Source organism: Solanum dulcamara, chromosome 7 (genome assembly GCF_947179165.1).
Source record: "Solanum dulcamara chromosome 7, daSolDulc1.2, whole genome shotgun sequence".
Lineage (NCBI taxonomy): Eukaryota > Viridiplantae > Streptophyta > Magnoliopsida > Solanales > Solanaceae > Solanum > Solanum dulcamara.
Window position 1 is genome coordinate 77,309,211 of NC_077243.1, and position 24,274 is coordinate 77,333,484.

General features: G+C 34.6%; 1 protein-coding gene across 1 annotated transcript; it reads right to left on the minus strand.

Moving 5' to 3' along the window:
- Positions 1-8,347: 8,347 nt before the first annotated feature.
- On the minus strand, positions 8,348-15,820 carry LOC129894902 (putative disease resistance RPP13-like protein 1). The gene is made up of 4 exons (XM_055970503.1): positions 15,757-15,820; positions 9,120-9,318; positions 8,730-9,012; positions 8,348-8,641 (listed from the first exon to the last, which is right to left on the minus strand). The coding sequence occupies exons 1-4, from the start codon at positions 15,818-15,820 to the stop codon at positions 8,348-8,350; spliced, it is 840 nt and encodes a 279-aa protein (XP_055826478.1).
- Positions 15,821-24,274: the final 8,454 nt, after the last annotated feature.

Here is a 24,274-nt window from a genome sequence, read left to right on the forward strand (position 1 = left end):
TCAACCAACTCGTTTACCTTTACTGGTATTTTGAGAGAAGATTAGAGTTGATATTTAACAACACAGTAATATACTACTGTAAATTATGTGATTAATTTTCCGAAAAAGAAAAAAGAGGAGATGAAACTATTGGCGTGTAGGTCGGGATGTAACTATGTGCTAATTAAAGATTGTAGTGAAGTAGTAAATATTTATTTAACTTTAACCAAAGATTTAGGTTCAAGCCATAAATATAAAGTTTTTTTTATATGAAGTGTTTTTTACCTTCAAAATAGAATTTCTTCACACGAATTTGAATGATTGAATTAGTTAAACCCTAAAATAAGTATGAACTCGAATGAGAAATTAAAAAAAAAGTAATTAAGTGCATGCAAAAAATAAAATCATGTAGTCCAAAAGTTTGTGAACAAAATAATTGAAATTTAAAGGTGAACGAGGGTAAGTATATAAATATAATAAATATAATAAAAAAAATATCTCCACGTAGAATTGTTTGAATTTACACACAAAAAGTGGTTTGGTGTCCCCAGATAAATGGCTTAGAGAAGAGGCTCAATAAAATCGGCGGTATAAAATTAATTTTAACAAAAAAAATTATTTTTGCTGTTCAATATTTTTTTTAGAAAAATAACTTATAATCTATTCATTTTTTTTAACTAAAGATTTTTAAGTTTGATTCTTAGAATATAAAAAATCTTGCTAGAAAATATTTTAATTTCCTCTTTGATCAATTTTGTGTATCTCAAAATCAAATTAATCAAAAAAATTCAATACAGATACATGATAAAACAAAATATTTGGGGCCTAAAGTTCCCACTTTAGTGGCTTGACCACCCTTAGGCCGACCATGGTCATTTAACTACTGATATTTATTGCAAAAAATCATTCAACTTTATTTATATCAAAAAAGTCACTCAATCAATCCACACGACATTTTCTAAAGATATTGCTGTAATGAAAAAGTTTTAAGTCAACTTTTTAAAAATAGTAAAAGTTATATATATAATTTCAATTAATTATTAACTTGATTTGTTTTTTATTTTACCGAAATAAATTGCTTTTTATTTTCACATTAATTCTCCTTTGCTTTTTTCGTTTTTAATATTGGTGAAATTTGGTCCTAATCCATGACCATGCAGGCTTGAAAAAGAATTTTAAATTTTCTACTAAATAAATCATTTTAATAGACTAAACCATTTGAATTGTGATAATTTGCCGCGAATTTATCACTAAATAACTCATAAATAACATAGTTTTCTGATAATTTGCCGTGAATCTGTCACTAAATAGAATTAGCATGAGAAGAATTTGATGTTTGGCTATATAATGTGTCTGCAGTGGTAGGAGGATGAATACATTGAACATTTTTTTTAAAAAAAATAAAATAGATTTAACATTCAAAAGTTTGTGGTTATGAAAGATTGGTTTGGTTTCGTTTGATATGAAAAAGAAAATAATCTCTTTTCTTTTTAAATTCTTGGAATTATTTTAATTTAAGAAGAAAATTAATGGTTTTGATAACCAAACAATTTATTTTTAAATGTTTATAGAGATTTCTATTTTTTTTATTTCTTAAAAAAAGATCTTGTGGGCCAAACATGACTTAGTCTTCTTCATTGATCTGTTTATTGCTTTGATATTAGACCATTTCCAATTTGATTACCCTCTTCCCAAGGCGTGTCTTAGTGGCATTATATTGTGACGGAGGTGAGATTTGAAGTTTATGATTTTGAATTTTTATTCGAACTTATGAATGGTTTTAATTATTGAGTTTGTAACTAAAAATTTGTATATGTTTAATATGTTTTTAATACAAATATAAAATCTAGATAAAAATTATTGAATTTGTTTGAATTCATATCTAATATTGTAACTCCGTCCTTAATTATAACATTCTGTCCACTTATATTTTTACTGTTAACAAATCGTCTTATATATGTTCTTGCCATTGACAAAACTTTAGGGTGAAATAAGTAAATTTCACGTGTTTGTTGTACTATAAGTTGAATTCTACAAAGGCTAAAACAATTCTCTTTGGTATCAAATGGTGCCTAGATATGGGACTTACAAACATATAGGTGGAATTTGACTCCATGATAATTATTAATATGATTAATGGTGAAGCTAAAACACCATGGAAAATCAAACACATTATTAAAGACATTCCTGGCCTTAAGTTACAAGGTAACTTTTATTTTCAACATTGTTATAGAGAAGTGATAATAATAGCATATTATCTTACAAATATGGGAGTATATACTATGCAAAGATCCATCTTCACATAGTTTTTATCTCTTCTTACGAGAATTAAAAATCTTGTGAATGAATGAAATTGAAGAGATACCAACCTTCCGGATTAGAGCTCAAACGAAAAATTTCTCCTTTGATCATGGTTGAGTATAAAAGATTTGATATTCTAATAAAATTTGGTCCAATGGACCATAAATTTTGACTAAAAAAAAAAGACTATAACAAGATTTTAGTATACTTGGTAGTTGATTTTCTAATGTCTAACAAAATTTACTTTGTAAAGAAAGTGGCGTTGGCAAATTTCATATGTTGTTATTTCATTCCTAATAGTAGGGGACATTTTTTGTACGAAGAGGAAATTTACATCTTTCATATAACTTAAGGGGCTTGGACAAAAAAAAAATAATCTACAAAGGCTATAAAAGATATGTCGATAGCTAGCCAACTCCATTAAAGAGGTTAAAGCAATATCTAAAAAATGAAAATAGCAAAACCAGAAGTATCATCAAACAAAAGGGTTCAGCACAAATTATAAAAGTTGAGGACCATGGAACAGGAAAGGGAAGGTTCTACTTCGGAAACATAGTTATATGACACAAGAATGTCACGTACGTATGATTTCTTTGAGAATGGTGCAATATCTCTACGTATTAGGCCCGATATATTATCCAGTATCCACAGAATTACATTTCTACTTACATGCATAATCTATGCACATCGCTCTCTTTAGGAGATTGACCGTCTATCCTAGATCTTTCCCATTCCAGAGAAGATAATTAGTGGCATATATTCTGCATTTTCTTTTCTTGTTAATCCTATGATCTATTTCCCATTACTATTTCTAACATTAACTAATTTGAAGTTAATTAAATTGAATTCAATCAGCTTCATATTTTAAATAAAAATTTATATATTCAAAAATTATATAAAAAAATACTATAAATTATTATTTTCTCATGTGAATATAATTAAAAAATAAAATTATAAAATATCAATTAAAATTTTCATAATTTCAAAAAATAAAAATATCAAATAAATTGGAACAGGAGAAGAGTAGTTGTTTGACATATGTTTATCTTAAAGTGGAGAGGACAAAATATATTTTATCATTGACTATCTTATTTTAAATATAATATATATTGAGCATGGACCATATAGAATGAGTTGAAATTAAATTAGTTAATTTGCCAATAAGTGTGAGCAGATTGTTGCGACTTTGACAATAATATTTCATAATTAGATATTAAATCTGCAGTGGTTTTTTATCAACTGAATTTGTTTGACATATTTGATGGTTTTTAAAGGAAAAAAATAGTCATTTATTAATTATTTTAATTTTATTGAATTAACTCTCACGTTTGGCTAGTAAATTATCAAAGGATAGAGACTATAGTATAGGTTCATCCTTAACCAATAGCTTATCTAGAGCACAACGTACGAGATAATAATAATAATGATAATAATAATGATAATAATAATAATAATAATGATGATGATAATAATAATAATAGTAATAATAATAATAATAATAATAATAGTAATAATAATAATAATAATAGTAATAATAGTAGTAATAATAATAATAATAACAATAATAATAATAATAATAATAATAACAATAATAATAATAATAATAATATATTTATAATTTTTTTATTGCAAATCTAGTTATTATTTTATATTAACTTGAAATCATTATAGGAACTCATAAAGATCAACAAACATAGCAACCCCATTATTTTTTTCTTTAATTTTTTTCTTTTTCATTTTAAGGGGTGGTTTTTCTTTTTTATGAGTTTGATTTCAATTAGAACAAGTCCCATTTTAGACTATGTGGTATTTGGTGTGAATTATTTCACTTAATTTATCAAAAATGGTTTTCTTTTAGTGAGGTCAACTCATTATCCATTGGTTTGGTGAGGCTTGTGTGGCCTTGCTTTTCAAAACAAGCCCAGTTTCCAACTAGATATGCATTTTTAAAAGGGGATAACTACGGTAGATGATCATTCGATTATTTTAATTATCAAAAAAGGCTATTTAGTGTTTATTCAGGTGTATTCAGTGTATATTTTATGTATAGAGTATATCATAATGTATATTCAGTGTATAACTCATGTATAAGTAATCTATATTGTATAGTCAATGTATACTTTTTATGACTTTTGGCAAGCTATATTGTATAATCACAGTATATTTTTTATGATTTTGGCTATTTTTTATGTAAATAAAATATGACTATATTTATTGTAAACTAATTAGTTTATTGTATATATTTAAAATTGTCCGTTTTTAAAGTTAAGATGTTCTCACGAGATGCATTTTGTCAGGTTGAAGTGTTCAATCGCTAATTGAGAACAAATTAAAGTGTCTATATGCTCTTCTGCTTTTATATACAATGTGATTTTCTGATAAAAAAATTCTTTCCGAACCCCCTTAATTACAATCTTCTAGCTCCAACCCTGCCACTGACTTTCTTGAAAATTGAAGCAAAAATTCTTTTAAAAATTTCATGCTAAGTTAAAATAAGACAAACAAATTGAAATGGATCAAGTAAAAAGAGTATCTACTTCACTGACTTTCTTGAAAATTGAAGCAAAAATTCTTTACTTTTTTTAAATTTGTGCTAAGTTAAAATAAAACAAACAAATTGAAATGGATCAAGTAAAAGGGTACCTACCTCCCAGACTTTCTGGAAAATAGAAGAAAAAATTCTTTTACTTTTTAAAAATTTTGTGCTAAATTAAAATAAAACCAAAAAATTAACGTACCTACCTCACAGACTTTCTTGAAAATCGAAGTGAGATACACATGAACATCTAATTCAAGAAGATTAAATATAAAGTAACTAATGTCCTTGTTAATGTCTTTTGACTTCAACTAGATCTTTGGTGACTCAAAATCTATTAAGTAGCCGTTTGAATATGAAATTTCATTTCGTGATTTGAAATTATGAGAGTCATTTTTTCAATATTACAGGTATTAATTCTTTCACACTGAAGCACACTTAGTCATCTGCTTAGCAAAGTACTATATGATCTAAATTACATTAGGGCCATAGTTTTCACATTATATTAATAGATATAGCAAAGACTCAAAGTAAACAGATTGTTTCTCACTACATCAGTTGGACACTCCAACTTATAAAATGATTATTTAGATACCTTCAAAATTAATGTGTCATGTCAGAGTCGGATGTCCATCAGACACAGCTCAATTCGCGAATGAGGTGCGGTGTCTAGGATATGCATTTTCAAAGTTGGAGAGTTCAGTCGTTCAGTTGAGGCCAAGTTAAGGTGTTTATTGTGTATTATGAAACTTACTAGATGAATAGAATAGCTTACACGAGCTGCGTACATATTGAAGAACGATATAGTCAATCTTGAAACTCATTACATAATTACTACTCAATAGTATTTTGGACTTCAGATACTGCGCTTCTGCTTCAGTTATCTCCCTTCTGCTATCGAGACAGTAATATCGTTGATGGATAGAGCTTTGCTCCTTTATGAATGGACATCATAATACATAAATGTATCCTTTAACTTGGCATCAGCTGACATCTATGCCCTCTAATTTTGGATGTGTACAAGTAGACATTTAAACTTGTATAAAGTTGAACAAGTAGACACACATGTCCTACGTGACATAATACAAATTAGTTCGAGTGTATCTCACCCGAAGGTTCCAATGCCTCTGGTGGTCATAAAATCCTGTGTTTGCCCTGCCACTGATAATCTCTAGTAGCAAAATGCCAAAGTTATAGACATCAGACTTCTCGGAGAATTGAAGAAAACAATGAAGCCTTTTATCATAAGGTATACCATTGATTCTCTTTAATGTTAGATACTACTATGTCTGGAAGAAACTAAAATGTTCAAACAAGATTCTGTGAACACTAAGCAACTAGCCAGTTGCTTTTAGTTTTTTTGGATAACCGTGGTGTCCGGGCCATCTTACACGCACCTCGACTAATTCAACGAGGTACTTGCTACCTCCAACCACCAGTATAGATACCAGGTAACTTTGTCAGCTTAAACAGATGAGAGGAAATCACTTGTTTTTTTTTTTTTTTGCCTCCATCCGGATGTGAACCAGTTAGCCATGTACTCAAACTGTATATGGTATTAAATATGTCATGTGGAAAGTTGAAATTAAGCAGTTTTCAAAAAAGACAAGAGATATTCTTTTTGAAACGGACTAAAACAGAAGGTAAAACAAACAAATTAAAATGATATCTCAGGACAATTGTCGATTTTCTATTTGAAATCTTGCGATTCAAAAGACATAAAATCTGAAAAAATAACATGCAATAATCTGTGCTTTCTGAGTGGTAAACACTGACTTCTGTAGTAGGAGCTTGGAAGAATTGACCTCGAGTCTGTCCTACTCACTGTCCTTTTCTCGGACTTGTTTTGAGTGCTTTATGGCTGAGAAGGACCAGTCTGGGCACTGAATTGCCTGCTTCTAAATCTCATTCTTTCTTCACTTCAAGGTTCTCGTTTTCACTCCTTTTCGTTCGGATCATCCCCTACACATTTAAGCACCATTATTGAGCATTCCATTAAGGCAATAGAATGTAAAGCGAATGACACCAAAATATTCTTACTTTTCGAGCCCTATACAGAGGATAGGTTGGTTCGCTTACAAAAAATGTTTTCTATAATCAGGTCCGAATCATGTTGTACATGAGCAAGCTCCATAAGATCTAGTATAAGTGAACTAGATAAAACGGAACCAACTATCAGAATCCATCTTGTATCCTACATAACAATGCAAGGGATATGATCAATCTTGGACCAGTCACAGTTTTTTTCAAGCAAGGGACATTCACTTATCTCTAGATAGGAAAGCATTGGTGGCACGTCTTCCTTTGGCAACGAAAGCAGCTTTCGACAATCCTTGACCTTGAGATTTTCGAGTAAAGTGAGATTTTGCAGCTAGGGAAAAAGAGATTCAAGATTGAATAACGAACTATATTGAGTGTTTCTAGAATTGATGGAAGCAACCATTCAGGAAAACAAGAAAGATTTGAACTGATCCCATGAATTGTCAGCCTTCTAAGAGAGGCAAGCCTGTGCAATCTCCATTCAGACATTGGTATAAGATTTTTGCAATCTTTGATATCCAAAGACATAAGACTAGTAGGAAAACCGCCCTCCGGAAAATATGTGATTAATGGACAATTTGATAGCTGAAGTTCTTGAAGAGATGTGAGGTTCTGCATCCACTTTGAAAGGAACTTTAGATTCTCACAGTCGCGGATTAGTATTTTTATAAGGTTTTGTGGAAGGCTTTCTAGGGGAAAGCATTTGATACAATGGAAACAACTTCGAAATAACTAAGATTCAACAGCTTGTTCAAGCCATGAGACAAGTGCTTGAGGCTTGTACAATTCCCAACTTGTAAAGATTCAAGAAGCATTGTTTCGGTTCTGATATCAGGTAATACCTCGAGATTGAAGCAGTTCCAAACTCTGAGTGTTTTCAAAGTTTTTGGCAGGTGGCCTCCCGGGAATGATGATATGGAAGAGCGATCGAAAAATGTCCAATACTTGGAGAGATGTATTGCTGATGTGCATCATCCCTTCAGGAAGAAACTCCAGATTCGGGCATTTCTCAATTTTCAGCTGCTGAAATGTGGTTGGAAGCAACTTGCTATCTCTTGGAAAAGAAGCTAGCGTTAAACATCCATGGATGGACAAATATTCGAGAGATGAGATTCTGTTCATCATAGCTTCAGGTAAAGACTCCACACTGCATCCTTGAATGGCAAGGGCTTTAAGTTAGAAGGAAATATCTTCCCTGCAAATGATTCCAGCCTTGGACAATTTGTGATTATAACTACTTCAAGGGATGTTAAAGTATGAAGTAATGACGGTAACTTCTGCATATTATGACAATTCTCCAGTTCTACATATTCCAATCTGTGAGGCAGCTTCTGCCCTTCTTCGAAAAGGGACACCAGCAAGTCACAATTTCTAATTAGGAAACTTTCAGGTAGATATTCATTTGAAAGATTAGACAGTTGTAATGAAGTGAGTTTTGTCACCTCACGTGGGCTGCTAATCAACCTAACATTACTTCTCCTTAGTTCCAACTCATTTAGTTGTGGAAGTCGTGGAAGAGGAATCCGATTGTCGACACTTGCAAATCACAAGATTTACGAGGCAAGGAAGGACGTCAGGTAATTCTCCTCGCAGTTTAGGACACTCCTCCAAGTGGTTCTCCAAGAGGTTATAGAATGCTTCTCTATCTCCATCATAACCAAGTAACCAATCTTCCCATTCCTGCATATCCGTGAAGGATAGAGTCTCTAAAGATGCAAAAGGGGTCAATATGGTTGAAGTAAAACCGAAAAACTCATCACCAATGCTTTTTATCTCACTTAAGTCCTTTAACCATGAGATTTTTGAGTGAAGGAAGCTGAACAAGTGATGGTAGGAATCGGCAGCCTTTGCAATTGATTAAACTCAAAGAAACCAGCTTGTGGAATGAAGGATTCGCCATCCAAGTAGGGAGTTGTGTACCACTGTAGACCTTGATAGTAGCCTTGTCTATATTTTGATGGGGTCGTAACAGCTCAAGAACATTAGTTGCCATTCTAGCCTTCTCTAAGTGCTCAAAACCATCGCTCCATTGAAGCAATAACTCGCGAAGGTGTTTCTTAGTTATCAAACTAGCTCCGTGAGCATCCCAAACATTATCCACATTTTCCAAATTCAGTATTGAAAGTGAACCCTCAAGGTGCAACAAGTTAATGCATCTATACCAGAACCATTACTTTTTTGATCGGATGTACCAGCACTATTAGTATCCACTGTGAACTCTGGTAATGTCCTAATATTAGAAACATTACTACCCACAACAAACTCTGGTAATGTCCTGAGGTACACCAATTTATCCAGACCCAGCGAGATCTTTTGTAAACCACTTCCGCTAACATCAAGGTAGCGTAGATTGAGCAGTTTCCCCATGTCAGCAGGCAACTCAATGAGATAATAACAGTTGCGTAGTAGCAATGTTTGTAGATTGTAAAGATCACTGATCGACTGTGGAAGGTATTTAATTTCTGTGTACGAAAAAATGATGAAGCGAAGATGTTTCAAGAATCCAATGGATTCCGGAATCTCAGTGATACAATAACAGTTCAGAGATAACACTAGAAGGAAGCTTAGCTTAGGCAAAATATCAGACAGAATTGTTGGGTTTAATTGATAGTTTGAATGGGAAATTAAGGGGAAAAGAAGTAGAGAGAAAAATGATCTGTTCTCTCTTGTTTTATTAAATAAGTTTTGGTCCCACATAAGTGGTGGAAATGAAAAGTCTCCTACTTAAAAGTAGAAGCTCTCCTTCATGTTGCTAAAGGGTCAAGAAGAGGGTCTCCCCTCGCGCCGTCATCGCTTGCTCGGCTTCGACTTCGGCTTCGGATTTGGTCGATTGATTGATATGCTTTTTAGACCAAATTTCCTTTAAATTTTAATTAATTGATATTATTTATTTATTTAATTAATTAAGTGAAAAAAAATCCTGACCCGTGACCCGCAACTCGTTTCTTTCCCGAATTAATTTAAAAAATATTTCTCTCCGTTTTTCCAACGGATTTTTGAAAGGTTGCAACCTTGTCCGAAAAGTTGCAAACATTTTTCTCAACAGTCAAACATTTTCCCAACAGGTGCCTTTTCTTAAAAGGTGCAAATAGTCTATATATATCTGTTAATCCCCAGAATGTTCTATACGAATTTTCTGAAATAACATCTTCTTTTTCTTCTTTCTGCACTTCCTAAAACTCGTGTGATATACAACCATCAAGTAGTTCGCAGTCACCATAATTTGCTGTACCGCTATTCTGGTGAGTAAATCATTCTATTCTGGGAGGAAAGATTCCAAAACCTTTGGTACATTGAGGGGAATAATTTCCTTAAGGACACACTGTGCATTCAGTGGGCTTTGTTTCTTGTTCATATATAATTTTACCAAACACTGTTCTTATTTTCTGTTCTGGTTCTATCTTTTATTTCAGAATTTATTGTTGCTGTTTTATCATTTGTTTTCAATACAGTTTACTAACAATCTTAAGGAAATTATCGTTATTTTTGTTTTTCTGATTAAACTGTATTCTGTTTTTGGAGACTAAAATCTGTGTGATTTTCTACTCCGTATAAAATAAATATTCTGACTTGAAGAGTATAAAAACTTCGTTGGAATATTAAAGTTCATACTTGTACAACGATTTGAATAGTATAAAAACTTCATCGTTATTTTTTGTAAAAGGTCTGATATTCTGAAATATTAAGACAATTTATCTATTTTGACAGTGAAAAAAAATGACAAGTGATACTGCTACTACTTCTGTGACTGTTGCTGCAACAAGCCACACTTCTGTGCCACCGACAGAAAAACTACGAAAATTTTCTGGAGCCAACTTCAAAGGATGGCAGCAAAGGGTGTTCTTTTGGCTTACCACTCTTGGTATGCAAAAGTTCACCAACGAAGACCCTCCTGTGCCCGCTGCTGATATGCCGGCCAATGAAAAATTTATGATTACTGAGGCATGGACACAGACGGATTTTCTATGCAAGGGTTACATCCTATGTGCTTTGGATGATGATTTGTACAATGTCTATAGTGTTGTGAAAACTTCTAAAGAATTGTGGGATGCACTTGAGAAGAAGTACAAGACTGAAGACGCATGCTTGAAAAAATTTGTGGTTGCTAAGTTCCTAGACTATAAAATGATAGATAGCAAAACTGTTGGAATCCAAGTTCAAGAACTACAACTTATTTTTCATGACCTTATTGCTGAAGGTATGGTAGTTAATGAAGCATTTCAAGTGGCTGTTATGATAGAAAAGTTACCTCCTTCGTGGAGAGATTTCAAAAATTATCTAAAGCACAAGTGCAAGGAAATGAAGTTGGAAGATCTTGTGATTCGTCTCAAGATTGAAGAAGATAACAAAACAGCAGAAAAGAAGTCGTGTGGAAATTCAACGATTATGGGAGCAAACATCGTTGAAGATGCTGCTCCAAAGAATAAGAAAATGAAGCAACCTTTTGGAAAGAATCAGGAGCAGAACAAGAAAAAGTTCAAGGACAATTGTTATAATTGTGGGAAAGTTGGCCACAAAGCTTCAGATTGTCGTCTTCCGAAAAAGGACAAGAGAAAGGGACAAGCCAATATGGTGGAAAATAAAGAAGGTATCGATGATCTGTGTGCAATGCTATCAGAATACAACCTAGTAGGTAACCCCAAAGAATGGTGGCTTGATTCGGGAGCTACTTCGCATGTGTGTGCAGTCCGAGAAGTTTTCTCTACTTATTCCCCTGCAGCACCTGATGCGACGATCTATATGAAAAATTTTGCAACTGCTAAATTGAAGGATATGAGAAAGTATTTCTGAAAATGACATCCGGCAAGGTGGTGACGCTGAACAAAGTTTATCATGTTCCAAAAATGCGAAAGAATTTGGTGTCTGCCGGTCTTCTTATAAAGAATGGATTCAAGTGTGTTCTAGTTTCAGATAAAGTAGTTGTAAGTAAGAATGAAATGTATCTAGGAAAAGGCTACCTCACTAAGGGTCTTTTCAAACTAAATGTAATGGTTGTTGATGATAATAAAGTTCAAGCTTCTTCTTACTTACTTGAGTCAAATAATTTATGGCATTCACGTTTAGGACATGTCAATCATAAAACCTTGCGAAAACTGATTAACTTAAATATATTGCCTAACTTTGATTGCAATAAATCAAAATATCAAGTATGTGTTGAATCTAAGTATGCTAAGCTGTTATAACCCGTACTTTGCACATTAGGACATTTTGGAGATAACGGTAACAAGTCAAGGACAAGGATATGTTTGATCTTGTTGGATACAAAATTCTTATGACTAAATTAGAATTTCAACTTGGAAATATTATAAAAGGTGAGGGGCAAAAATTGGAATTTCTCATAGAGGATGTTATATCCCGTATTTTTTATGATTGGATATTTTAAGGTAGCCGTGGTAAAGTTAAGGGAATGACCATCTTCCAAAATTTATTTAATATACAAGTTGGTTATGAATATTAATTATGATCATTAATAGTGTGGAAATATTGGGAAAGGCAAAGGGCAAAAGAAAAAATTCGCAAAGTGGCCCATGGTAATATTGTGGAAGGCTAGGGGTAAAATGGGAATTTCATAAAGTCTTCAAGAAGATTCATGTGGGCCCCACATGCCACATGGCAGCCCGTGATTGGAGGAAAGGGGTGTGTTGGACCAATGAGATCTTGACACGTGTCACCACTTAGGTCTTGACATGTGTCGCCACTTAGGTCTTGACACGTGTCACCACTTGGGGGATGACATGTGTCACCCCTAAAGTAGTATATTTATCTATGAGTCTTATGACTCATTAATTTCCACACTCATCTAGAGAGTTCAAGAGCAAGAAAACGAAATGACAAGAGAAAGAAAGAAGAGAAACTTATGCTAGAAAGAAGAAAGAGCTACAGTTTTGGGAGGAGAAAAAGGTAAGTTTTTCGATTCCGTTACGAGAATTAATTATATGAGATATACCATGATATTATGAAGATGTTAGTAATGAAATTTTATGGTTTGAAGTAGCCCAAAATATTACCAAACAGTCCCTAAGTTTCAGCTGCGCTAAAGGAAATTTCGAGGCACGTTTTGGCGAGTTTTGGTGAATTTCGGGAAAGGTAAAGTTCTTTCTTTCGAACTGGACTTTATGATGATGTTATGAAGTATATTACATGCCTTAAAATATGATGTAAGTGGAAAAAATGTATAAGGATGTTTGACGTTAGAAACAAACTAAATGGAAGTCGTAGTAGTTAAATCGAAGTCGTGTAGTGTGCTGTTGTGGTGGTGGTGCAGTTTGGTGATGGTTTAATTGCGTGTTTCAGGGCTGTAAAGTACTCAAAAATGGATGTGGGTGCTGCTGGTTGCAGCCACACGACCCTCCATTTGGTATGATTAAATATTTTACGAAATAAAGGTTAAAAACTCTATTTTGGTATCGTACTTTTAAATGAGTTGTTTAGAGCTTGTATTATGTAAAGTTGAAGTGATTTACTTGTATACATGCTGCTGGCTGTTATTGTTGGTATAGTTGTTGATATGGTGGCCGAGTTGAAAACTCGGGGATGTTGAAGTTATAGGGGAGATGCTGCCCGATTTTCGATAACTTAGGAACTAGTAATGAACTAGTCGAGGGAAATGGCCTCTATGGGTACTTGGGTGTAGAGTTGGAATTGGAAAGTGAAGTTTATTAACCTTAGTATTAATTTCATGTTAAATAGGTTCAAGAGACGACGAAGCCAGCATATTTAAGAGTAATCTCGTAAGAGGTATGTAAAGACTATCCTTTCTTTTCTTTTGGCATGTATTTGGTATAAGTATGTAAAACCTTTCCTTCTTTTGGCGTGTTTTTGGCATAAGTATGTAACGCTTATTATTTCTCTTGGCATGTTTTGACATAAGTATGTAAAGCTATTCTTTCTTTTGGCATGGTATTTATGAAACAAAAATATCACTTGTATATGATTTCAAAGAAGTTCCTATTCCTAGAGCTACTAGGATGGCCAATTTCTTGGATTCCAGAAGGTATTTTATTATGTTTTGATATGAGTACATGATTCCAGAAGTTCAAGTGAATTTTTTTGTCTATATTAGCCCATGAATTTTTTGGTGATATGGATTTTGGTCAATTTTTTTGAAAAATATTTATGAACCCTCTGTAAGTACTTGGGGGAATATTACATATAGCCTCTGCATGATCCACGACATAGTTATAGCATTTATGGGTCATTCAAAAGGAGTTAAACAATTTTCTCTTTTTTTTGGTGTGTGTTAGCCCATTAATTGTTTGGTGATATAACTTTCGGTGACCCTCTGTAAGTACACGGAAGAGTATTATGTGTAGCATCAGCATGATCCACGGTATATTCATAGCATTTAGGTGTCACTCAAGCGAAATTAGGTGTTTTTTTTTTCATTTTTAGGTATATGTTTGCCTACGAATTTTTCGGTGATATGATTTTCGATCAATATTTTGGAAACAATTTGTGGGACCCTACGTAATTACCAACCGGAGTAGTACGTGTAGCCTTAGTACGATCCACAGTATATTTATATCATTTAGGGGACAGTCGAGCAGAATTAGGTGATTTGTTTCATTTTTTTTCCGTCTGTATTAGCCCATGATTTTTTTGGTTATATGGCTTTCAGTCAATTTTCTTGTGAAACCTTTAAGGGACCATCCGTAAGTATCTGGTGGAGCTGTAAATGTAGCACCGGCAAAATTCACGTTATATTTATAGCATTTAGTGGCCACTTAAACGGAAGTAGGCGAATTTCTCATTTTTTTGTGTCTTGAATTTTTTTGTGATTATGCTTTAGGTCAATTTTTTTTTTGCGAAACCTTTATAGGACCCTCCACAGGTACCCAGGAGAGCAGTACATGTAGCCTCGGAATGATCTACGGCATAATTATAGCATTTAGGGGCTACTCAAGCGGAATTAGGTGATTTTCTCATATATTTTTTCATGTGTTTTAGACCGTGAATTTTTTAGTGATATGACTTTCGATTAATTTTTTTTGTAAATTATTTATGGGACCATCTGTATGTACTCGGGGGAGAAGTACGTGTATCTTCGGCATGATCCACGCCATATATTTTTGCATTTAGGGGCAACCCAAGCCAAATTAGGCGATTTTCTTATTTTTTCGTGTGTGTTAGCCCATGCATTTTTTGATGATATAACTTTTAGCTAATTTTTTTGCGAAATATTTATGAGACCCTCCGTAAGTATCCGGAGAAGTACGTGTAGATTCGGCACAATTCACGATATATTTATAGCATTTAGGGGCTACTCAAGTGAAATTAGATGATTTTTTCTTCTTTTTTTCGTGTGTGTTAGCCATGAATTTTTTGTGATATGAATTTTGATCATTTTTTTTGTGAAACATTTATGAGATCCTCCGTATGTACCCAGGGGAGCAGTACGTGTAGCCTCGACACGATCCGGCATATTTATATTATTTAAGGGTCACTCAAGCGGAAGTAAGCGATTTTCTCATTTTTTTCGTGTGTGGTAGCCCTTGAATTTTTTTGGTAATATGGATTTCAGTCAAATTTTTTTGCGAAACTTTTATGGGACACCTTTCATAAGTACCCGAGGGAGCAATACGTGTAGACTCGGCATGTATATATATGTGTTATATACATTCATTATATATATATATACATTCACGCTGGCGATTCCGATTTCTGTCCTCTGAATTCCGACTGAGCCTTCGGCGATTCCGACCTCGAATCCGACCAACGTCAAGTGAAACACAACGGAGCACTCAGATTCCCAACTTCAATCAACTACAAATTTCGTTAAAGTTGTGGCTCGATTTTTCCAGCGAGGCGGAACCTTCCAGAACTTTCAGATCCGGATCCGGAACTACTTCTTCTTCTTTCTTTTTCTTTTTCTTTCCTTTTGCTTGTTTTCCAACGAATACCTCCAGATCTGTTCAGATTTGGCCTAGATCTATTGATTTCCGGCGTCGTCTCGCGATTTTCCATTTTTCGTCTTGAATAGTGTTTCCGACGTGAATCAGGTTCTTCTCAACTGGAGTTGGTACCTCCGGTTTATCTATATTTTTGTTCATACACTTATCGTTGCATTTTGGTAACTTTAGATTTTTGAATAATTTATTAATTCCTACATATTTTCGTGGCTTTAGATAGTGATGGTAGATTAAGGTCATGTTCTCATTCAGGGATGGGGCCGGGGACGAGAGTAAGGAGGGGTAAGTGGGTTAAAGGAGCGTCTAGACTGAGAGTTGGATCTTGGAACATTGGAACGTTAACGGGCAAATCCATAGAGCTAGTTAAAATTCTAAAGAAGTGAAAGATTAATATAGCTTGTGTCCAAGAGACCAAATGGGTAGGTTCTAAAGCTAGGGAGGTAGACGGGTATTAGCTTTGGTTTTCAGGTAGATCGAAATATAGGAATGGGGTAGGCATTTTAGTAGACAATGATCTAAGGGATCAGGTAGTGAAGGTTAGGAGAGTCAACGATAGGATGATGTCGATTAAGGTGGTCGTTGAAGGGAGCACATTCAACATTATTAGTGCTTATGCGCCACAAGCGGACTTAAGAGAGGAGGATAAGAGGCGCTTTTGGGAGGATTTGGACGAGTTAGTGGGAGGTATACCACCTACTGAGAAGCTTTTCGTGGGAGGGGATTTCAATGGGCACATCAGGTCTATTTCAGGAGGGTATGATGATGTGCATGGAGGCTGTGGCTACGGGGTCAGAAATGTAGGAGGCCTTTCACTTTTGGAATTCGCAAGAGCTTTTGGGTTAGTCATAGCCAATTCGAGTTTCCCAAAGAAGGAAGACCACTTGGTAACATTCCATAGTTCGGTGGCTAAGACTCAGATAGACTTTTTACTCCTGAGGAAGGTCGATAAAGGTCTGTGCAAAGACTGTAAGGTCATTCCGATAGACAACCTTACAACCCGACATAAGCTTTTGGTGATGGATTTAGGGATCAAGATGATGAGGAATAAGAGGGTCGGGGATGATCGATCTAGGATCAGATGGAGGAGTTTGACCACTGCAAATGCCCTGGAGATGGGAGAGAAGTTGAAGGCCATGGGGGCCTGGGATAGTAATGTGGATGCGACCAGTATGTGGGATAGGACGGCTAGTTGTATTAGGACTGTGGCAAGGAAAGTGTTGGGAGTCTCAACTGGTAGTCGTAGTCGGCATCGAGGAGACTGGTGGTGGAATAGAGAAGTGCAAGAAAAGGTAGAAGCAAAGAAGATGGCGTACGCAAAATTGATAGAAAGCACAGATGAGGTGGAGAAGTGGACGAATAGGGAACTTTATAAGATAGCGAGAAAGGGGGCGAAGTTGGCGGTTTCGACGGCAAAAACAACAGCTTTTGAACGCCTTTATGCTGAACTAGAAGAGAAAGGTGGGGATAGAAAATTATTCAGGCTAGCCAGGGCGCGGGAGAGAAGGGCACGCGATGTGGACCAAGTGAAGTGCATTAAGGACGAGCATGGAAAAGTATTGGTAGACGAGACCCTCATTAAACAGAGATTGCAGTCCTATTTCCATAAACTCTTGAATAAGGAAGGGGACAAAGACTTTGTGTTGGGAGATTTAGAACATACAGGGAGGCGTTGTGATTTTGGGTATTGCAGGAGTATTAAGGTCGAGGAGGTTAAGAGTGTCGTTCATAGGATGCGCTGGGGAAGAGCAACCGGACCTGACGAGATTCCTGGGGAATTTTGGAAGAGCACGAGCTCGGTAGGTTTGGAGTGGTTGACTAGATTATTTAATGTCATCTTTAAAATGGCAACGATGCCCGAAGAATGGAGGTCGAGCATAATGATCCCTCTATACAAAAACAAAAGGGATATCCAGAGTTGCAACAACTATAGAGGTATTAAGCTATTAAGCCATACTATGAAACTGTGGGAAAGAGTGGTAGAGATGAGGGTGAGGAGAGATGTGTCTATTTCAGAGAACCAGTTTAGATTTATGCCGGGATGCTCAACTACAGAAGCCATCCATCTTATGAGGAGACTGGTGAAGCAGCATAGGGATAGAAAGAGGGACTTGCATATGGTATTCATCGACCTAGAAAAGGCTTATGATAAAGTCCCAAGAGAAATACTATGGACATGTTTGGAGGCTAAAGGTGTACCTATGGCATATATTAGGGTGATCAAGGACATGTACGAGGGAGACAAAACAAGGGTAAGGACAGTAGGAAGGGACTCAGAGCACTTCCCAGTGGTGATGGGGTTGCATCAAGGATCAGCTCTTAGTCTTTTTTTATTTGCCTTGGTGATAGATGGATTGACGCAACAAATTCAAGGTGCGGTGCCATAGTGTATGCTTTTCGCGGATGACATAGTCCTGATCGATGAGACTCGCCGCGGAGTTAACGCTAAGCTGGAGGATTGGAGACATACCTTGGAGTCTAAAGGGTTTAAGTTGAGTAGGACAAAGATAGAGTACTTAGAGTGCAAGTTCAGTGAGACACCTCAGGAGGTTGGCGTTGAAGTTAGGCTTGGTGCTCAGGCCATCCAAAAGAGAAGTAGTTGCAAGTATCTTGGGTCTATCATGCAAGGCAGCGGGGAGATTGACGATGATGTCACACATCGTATTGGGGTAAGGTGGATAAAATGGAGGCTCGCTTTCGGAGTGCTATGTGACAAGAATGTGCCACCAAAACTTAAGGGCAAGTTCTACAAAGTGGTGGTTAGACCGGCTATGCTGTATGGGGCGGAGTGTTGGCCAGTTAAGACTTCTTACATTCAAAAGATGAAAGTTGCTGAGATGAGAATGTTGAGATGAATGTGTGGGCACACCAGGAGCGACAGAATTAGAAATGAGGCTATTCGGGACAAGGTAGGAGTGACCTCGGTGGAATACAAGATGCGGGAAATGCGACTGAGATGGTATGGACATGTGAAGAGGAGAGACACAGATGCCCCAGTGCGGAGGTGTGAGAGGCTGGCCATGGATGGTTACAGAAGAGGTAGGAGTAGGCTGAAGAAGTATTGGGGAGAGGTGATTAGACAGGACATGGCGCAGTTACAGCTTACGGAGGACATGACCTTAGATAGGAGGGTGTGGAGGACCCACATTAGGGTAGAAGGCTAGTTCATAGTCTCGTTATTCTTCTCTATTCATAGGCGTAGTAGTGCATTACGATCTCTTGCGCTTTGACTTCTGATTTCTGTTATTTCTGTTATTATTTATTACTCTCTATGCTTTGATTACTCAATTTTACCTGTGACGCTTTCATTATTTATTTAATCATTATTTGTTATTTGTATTTATTTGTTATCTATCCGTTATTTGTTTGTTGTTTTTCTCATAAAGCTTTTAATTTTCTATTCTTATCTAACATTTTTTTATGCATTTATATTTTTACTGAGCCGAGGGTCTCTAGGAAACAGTCGTCCTACCTTGGTAGGAGTAAGGTCTGCGTACATTCTACCCTCCCAGACCCCATGTTGTGGGATTTCACTGGGTTGTTGTTGTTGTTGTATTCATTATACCCTTCAACTGTTTAGGTTAATGTTTCAAAACTTACTACATTGTGTAGTGGTCCACTGAAATAATAGCAAGTAAATATATATTTTTTGTATATTATTATATGATATACATAATATCTATATAGCTAGAGAAGTCCTATTATGTTACACAGAAAAAGGAGATGTAATTAATTAAAATATAATGAGTACTAGCTACTATGATTGTGAGTCCTGGTTTGGCTAAGTTTGGGGGCCAACAGAGTCGATCGACTAATTTCTGGCAAATCGGTGGATTAACACTCACAAAAAATGCTTAAAATTTAAAATTTTAATTTTGTAACACTGAAATGCTGAAATAAAAGAGAGATGTCATCATGAAACTCATGACATTCTTTGAGCTTGTTTTTAATTATATATCAAAGTCGAATATATGGCTTACAAATACTTTTTCTTAGAATGTTAACCTTTTGACTTCATAATTGTAAGTTTACTAGTTGGCAATATAAGAAGCGGAAAAAATTTCTTACAAATATCCATTTAATATAATCAACCATGACAAAGATAATTCTTATAAAAACCTAGATACATAGCATTGTTTTGTTGGGAATAGCCACGATGGAGGACAAGATGTGAGAAGACGTGAAACTGAGATAATTTGAACATGTGAAGAAGAGACGCATGGACGTTTCGGTCAATCAGTGTGGAAAAGTGAAAAGTTGGCTATGAATGGTTTCAAGAGAGATAGAGGTTGGTTGAAGAATTATTGGGGAGAGGTGATTAGACAGGAGATGATATGTTATGTTGCTTCAGCTTACCAATGACATGACCTTAGATAGGAGGCTATAGATGACATGTATTATGGTCGAAGGCTAGTAGCAGTTGAACGTTAGTCTCACATCTTATCCTTCCATACTAAAAGTCGTAGTATTATAGTAATTCCATAGTTTTTTGTTCTTATATTTTGTTACTCTTTATCGTGGCTTCTTCACTTCCGTCGTTCTTCTCCCAAACTGCTTTGATGTACTTGTCCTTGAGTCGAGAATCTATCTGTAATAGCATTTGTGTACCTTCCAAGGCAAGAGTAAAGTCTAAGTACACACTATACTTAGACTTTATATATATATAATGATTTGAAATATCAGCAGACCACTTAACAACATTAAGATTCGAGGTTTTGTGAGATTAGTTGAAATGGAGTAAAAAAGAATACTATACTAATTCGATATAAGTGTCAAAAACGCATCTGAATTATCACTCTTTTTGAGTTTTTGTGAGTGTGAGTTTCATACCTAAATTATCACTTATTAATTTAAGAAACACATCTCTCTCTTGTATTCCATTCTCATCATAGTGTGTGTACTACACTCTCTCTTTCATTTAAAAAGAATTGTTATATTACACTCCACATGGACAAAATATTTCATCTTAACAAAAATTAAAGAAAATTAATAGAATTAGTTTAAATTTAGATTACATTATTACTATCTCCTACCCAAAAAAATTATAAAATAAAATATATTTTTTTCTTAACTTACTCCACCACTTTCTCTCACCATACCCTACCCCCACCCCAATTTTTTAGTATTATTTTTATTTATTAAATTTCTTTTATAAAAAGTTTTAAAAAAAATTGTACTTCATCTCTACCCCTCAAATAATAATTTAGATATTTTTATTTATTTATTTTTAAAACAAAAATTCTACCCCGCCTTATCTAACCCTCCGCTTTCAATTTTTTTTTCTTGTTTTGTGATATATATAAATATATAGTATTTTTTACTTGCCGCAAAACTTTTCTTAAAATAAAATTTTTATTTCTGTTATATTAGGTACGCAAGTAGGAAAAAATATTTCCCCAAAAATATATGTACATATTTAACACAAAACAAGAAAAATATTTTAAAAAATATATAAATGAAGAGTGGAGGGTTAGATGGAGTGGGTATAATTTTATTTTATTTTAAATTAAAAATAATAATAATTTTTAGGAAAGAGTGGGGGAGGGAGTGAAGTATGAATTTTTTAAAAATATTTTATAATTTTTTAAAAATATTTTATAATTTTTTTAAAATATTTTATAAAAGAAATTTAAAAAAAATTAAAAAATAAAATGACGGGGATTATGGGGGCGGGGGGAGGTGGTGGAGTGCGTGAGCAAAATATTTTAAATTTTATATTTTAAAAAAATAATTTCTTTTTTTAAAAAGTAAATTTCTTTTATAAAAAATAATATTTTTTTTTGGAATAGAAATCTTTTGTCACGACACAGACCCACAATGACTGGCACCCACAATAACCCTGCGTTGGGAGAACCATTTTTACAACCCAAATTATCAAACTTAAGAAATAACAATTTAAGACTTGTGGAAGTAGGAATAAAATCAGAAATAATACTGAGTTCCCATAAACTCATCCAACAATTCAATCAACTAAAACGAATTTCGAAAATACCCTAAGAACTGAAAGTCGTCAGTACCAACTCTAACAAAATATCCGAATAAAAAAAGGAAAGCACTCCCAAAATGTAATCATAAAACTAAAACAGTGTTTGAAAATATGAATCCTGAAAAAGGGACGAGAACAGAGAAGAGTCCACGGCATCTTGAAACAAACAGCTCACCCTTGAACTCGAACAAGTTCCACTCTTCTAACCGAGGTCTCTCCGCAGCTGGTTGAATATGTCATGTACACAACAAAAGGACAGAGCAAGAGTAGTATTAGTATACAAAAATAACGGTGTACTGGTAGGATCACGCGGTTAGCAAGTAAACAGATCAAAGACAAGTAAATTTCATACAATAGGCATATACATATACAAAATAAGTCAACTAATCTCAAGTTCAACTACATTCAGCAATATCACAACTCAATATCTTCCACATGCTATAACTTCACACAAGGGTCCTCTCAAGGGACCTACAAATAAGCAACTTTGTGTCGAAACGTGACACCCGATCCAAATATGTATCAGAACGTGACATCCGATCCAAATATATTATGTCAGAACGTGACACTCAATCCAAATACATGTTGGAACATGACACTTAATCCAAGCATACCACAATCACAAATACATTCAATATTTAGAATATTTATATCACCAAGAACAGGTTCATCACAAAAACAGGCCAGCAAGTGATCATTTCACACATAATCTAGCATGTTTGTCAATTCATACACACACATGCATATCATGAAGCAATTTAACAAGTATATGAAACACATATGGGAATCTAGACCATCACTTATCTTAAATTCAAGCTTCAACAACCTTACAATGCAATAGCTTTACCTTTCCGGGTTCGTTCTTCTCATTCTTGATCTGGAAACAGTAAATATATATAAAGGATCAACACAATGACCTGACTATCATGAAAAACAACACAATTCTCATTCTAGGCCAAACCCATGATCCTAACCCCACCCTAAGGCTATTTTCCACCATTAGTTTTCAATTGAAACCCTCCCCCAATGATTACCAACCATAGCTTCTAGGTTCTAGGAATCAAAGAATGAATTTAGAGAGTAAAATTCTTACCTTAAGCATGGAAATCCGTGGAAAATCGATGGAAATCGCTCTTGGTCGCCTCCTGAAGCCTTAGGAACCATTTTTATAGAAATAGACGGTTCTGGGGGTTTTCCCAACTTAAGTCGCGGGACTGTCGTGCTCTGATGGGTTGCACGGAAATAGAGAGCTCAGATTTTGAGCTCCAAGACCCCATTTCACAACACACACCCTTCCCAAGACATATTAAAATATACCCTTCATGCCAAATTCAATTCTGAGAGTTTTACTCGCCCGAATGCGATTTCGCGAAGCCATAAATGCTCCGTATCGTCTTGGCTATCAGCCTATCCAATCAAATTAGAGATTTGACCTCCCATCATTTACATAATTACCCTAGATTTCACCTGACTTAGAATTCGTCCAAGTCTGGCCTAAGCTAAGTTTTTTTCAAAGTTACTACCCGAAGTTTTCTGGCCCAAAATCCTTCCCCATTGGCCTATTCCTAAAGACAGAGACAAGTCGTTACAACTTTAATCTTTAACTTTTAACTAATATTAATAGTTTATCTAATTTTGTCAAGGTGGAATATTTTATCCATGTGGCAAGAATTTTTCAAAAAATAGAAAAAGTAGAAAGAGTGCATTTCACAGTGAGCTGAGATGTGTTTCTCAAACTAATAAGTGATAGTTTAGGTGTGTTTTTGACACTTATCTCTACTAATTAAGACTAATCATTAGCTTGCTATTTAATTATAATGAAGGATTTTCATTAGGCGGCATTTCATGTTGATTCATATTTTAGTAGATTTTCATGAAATATAAGAAAGAAAAGGACCAAAAAAAGATATGAAAAAGGCTAGTGTTTTCGTACAATCTCACAAATCTTATTTAATTATATGTGGATTTCAAACATTAGCTCAAATATTTGGCTCAAAGATATATATAGATGTAAAATGTTATTTACTGCATTTTAAGTTACCAAATTAGGATTACTATAAACAAATAGTTGTTGAACATCATCTTAATTGTATATTTAGAAGAAACAAGAAAGCATACAAATTTGGAACAAATGAATTGTTACATATGATTGTGTGGAGATTAACGATTGAAAAATACCCACTTAAAAGTTCACTTCTTTTTTTTCCAATCCCACGCTCTTTACTATGTCCTCAAGACTATTAAACTACCAAACTAAGGGATAATCAAAACAAAAAATAGTTCAAACATATATTGAATAAACGTGTCAAGTTTAGAAGCGCCTCGAAATATTCTGCTTAAATAAACAAAAAAAACATTTGTCCACTGGTGGTGATCATACCAAATGAGTGAGGCATCTTGGTAGCTCAGTTAGTTGGATACCTGAACTTTTACATTATTAGTGATGGTTCAATTCCCCACCTTTTAATCCTCTTCCCCTACTCCCAATTTTTTTATTTTTTTATTTAAAAAAAACATACCAAATGA

Coding starts and splice junctions, on each gene's coding strand:
- LOC129894902 (XM_055970503.1), bottom strand. CDS start 15,820: ATGGAAAATCGCGAGACGACGCCGGAAATCAATAGATCTAGGCCAAAT. Junction 9,319..15,756: donor AAATCTGAACAGATCTGGAG/GTATTCGTTGGA, acceptor TTTCGTACACAG/AAATTAAATACCTTCCACAG. Junction 8,642..8,729: donor ATCCTTCATTCCACAAGCTG/GTTTCTTTGAGT, acceptor TCATGGTTAAAG/GACTTAAGTGAGATAAAAAG.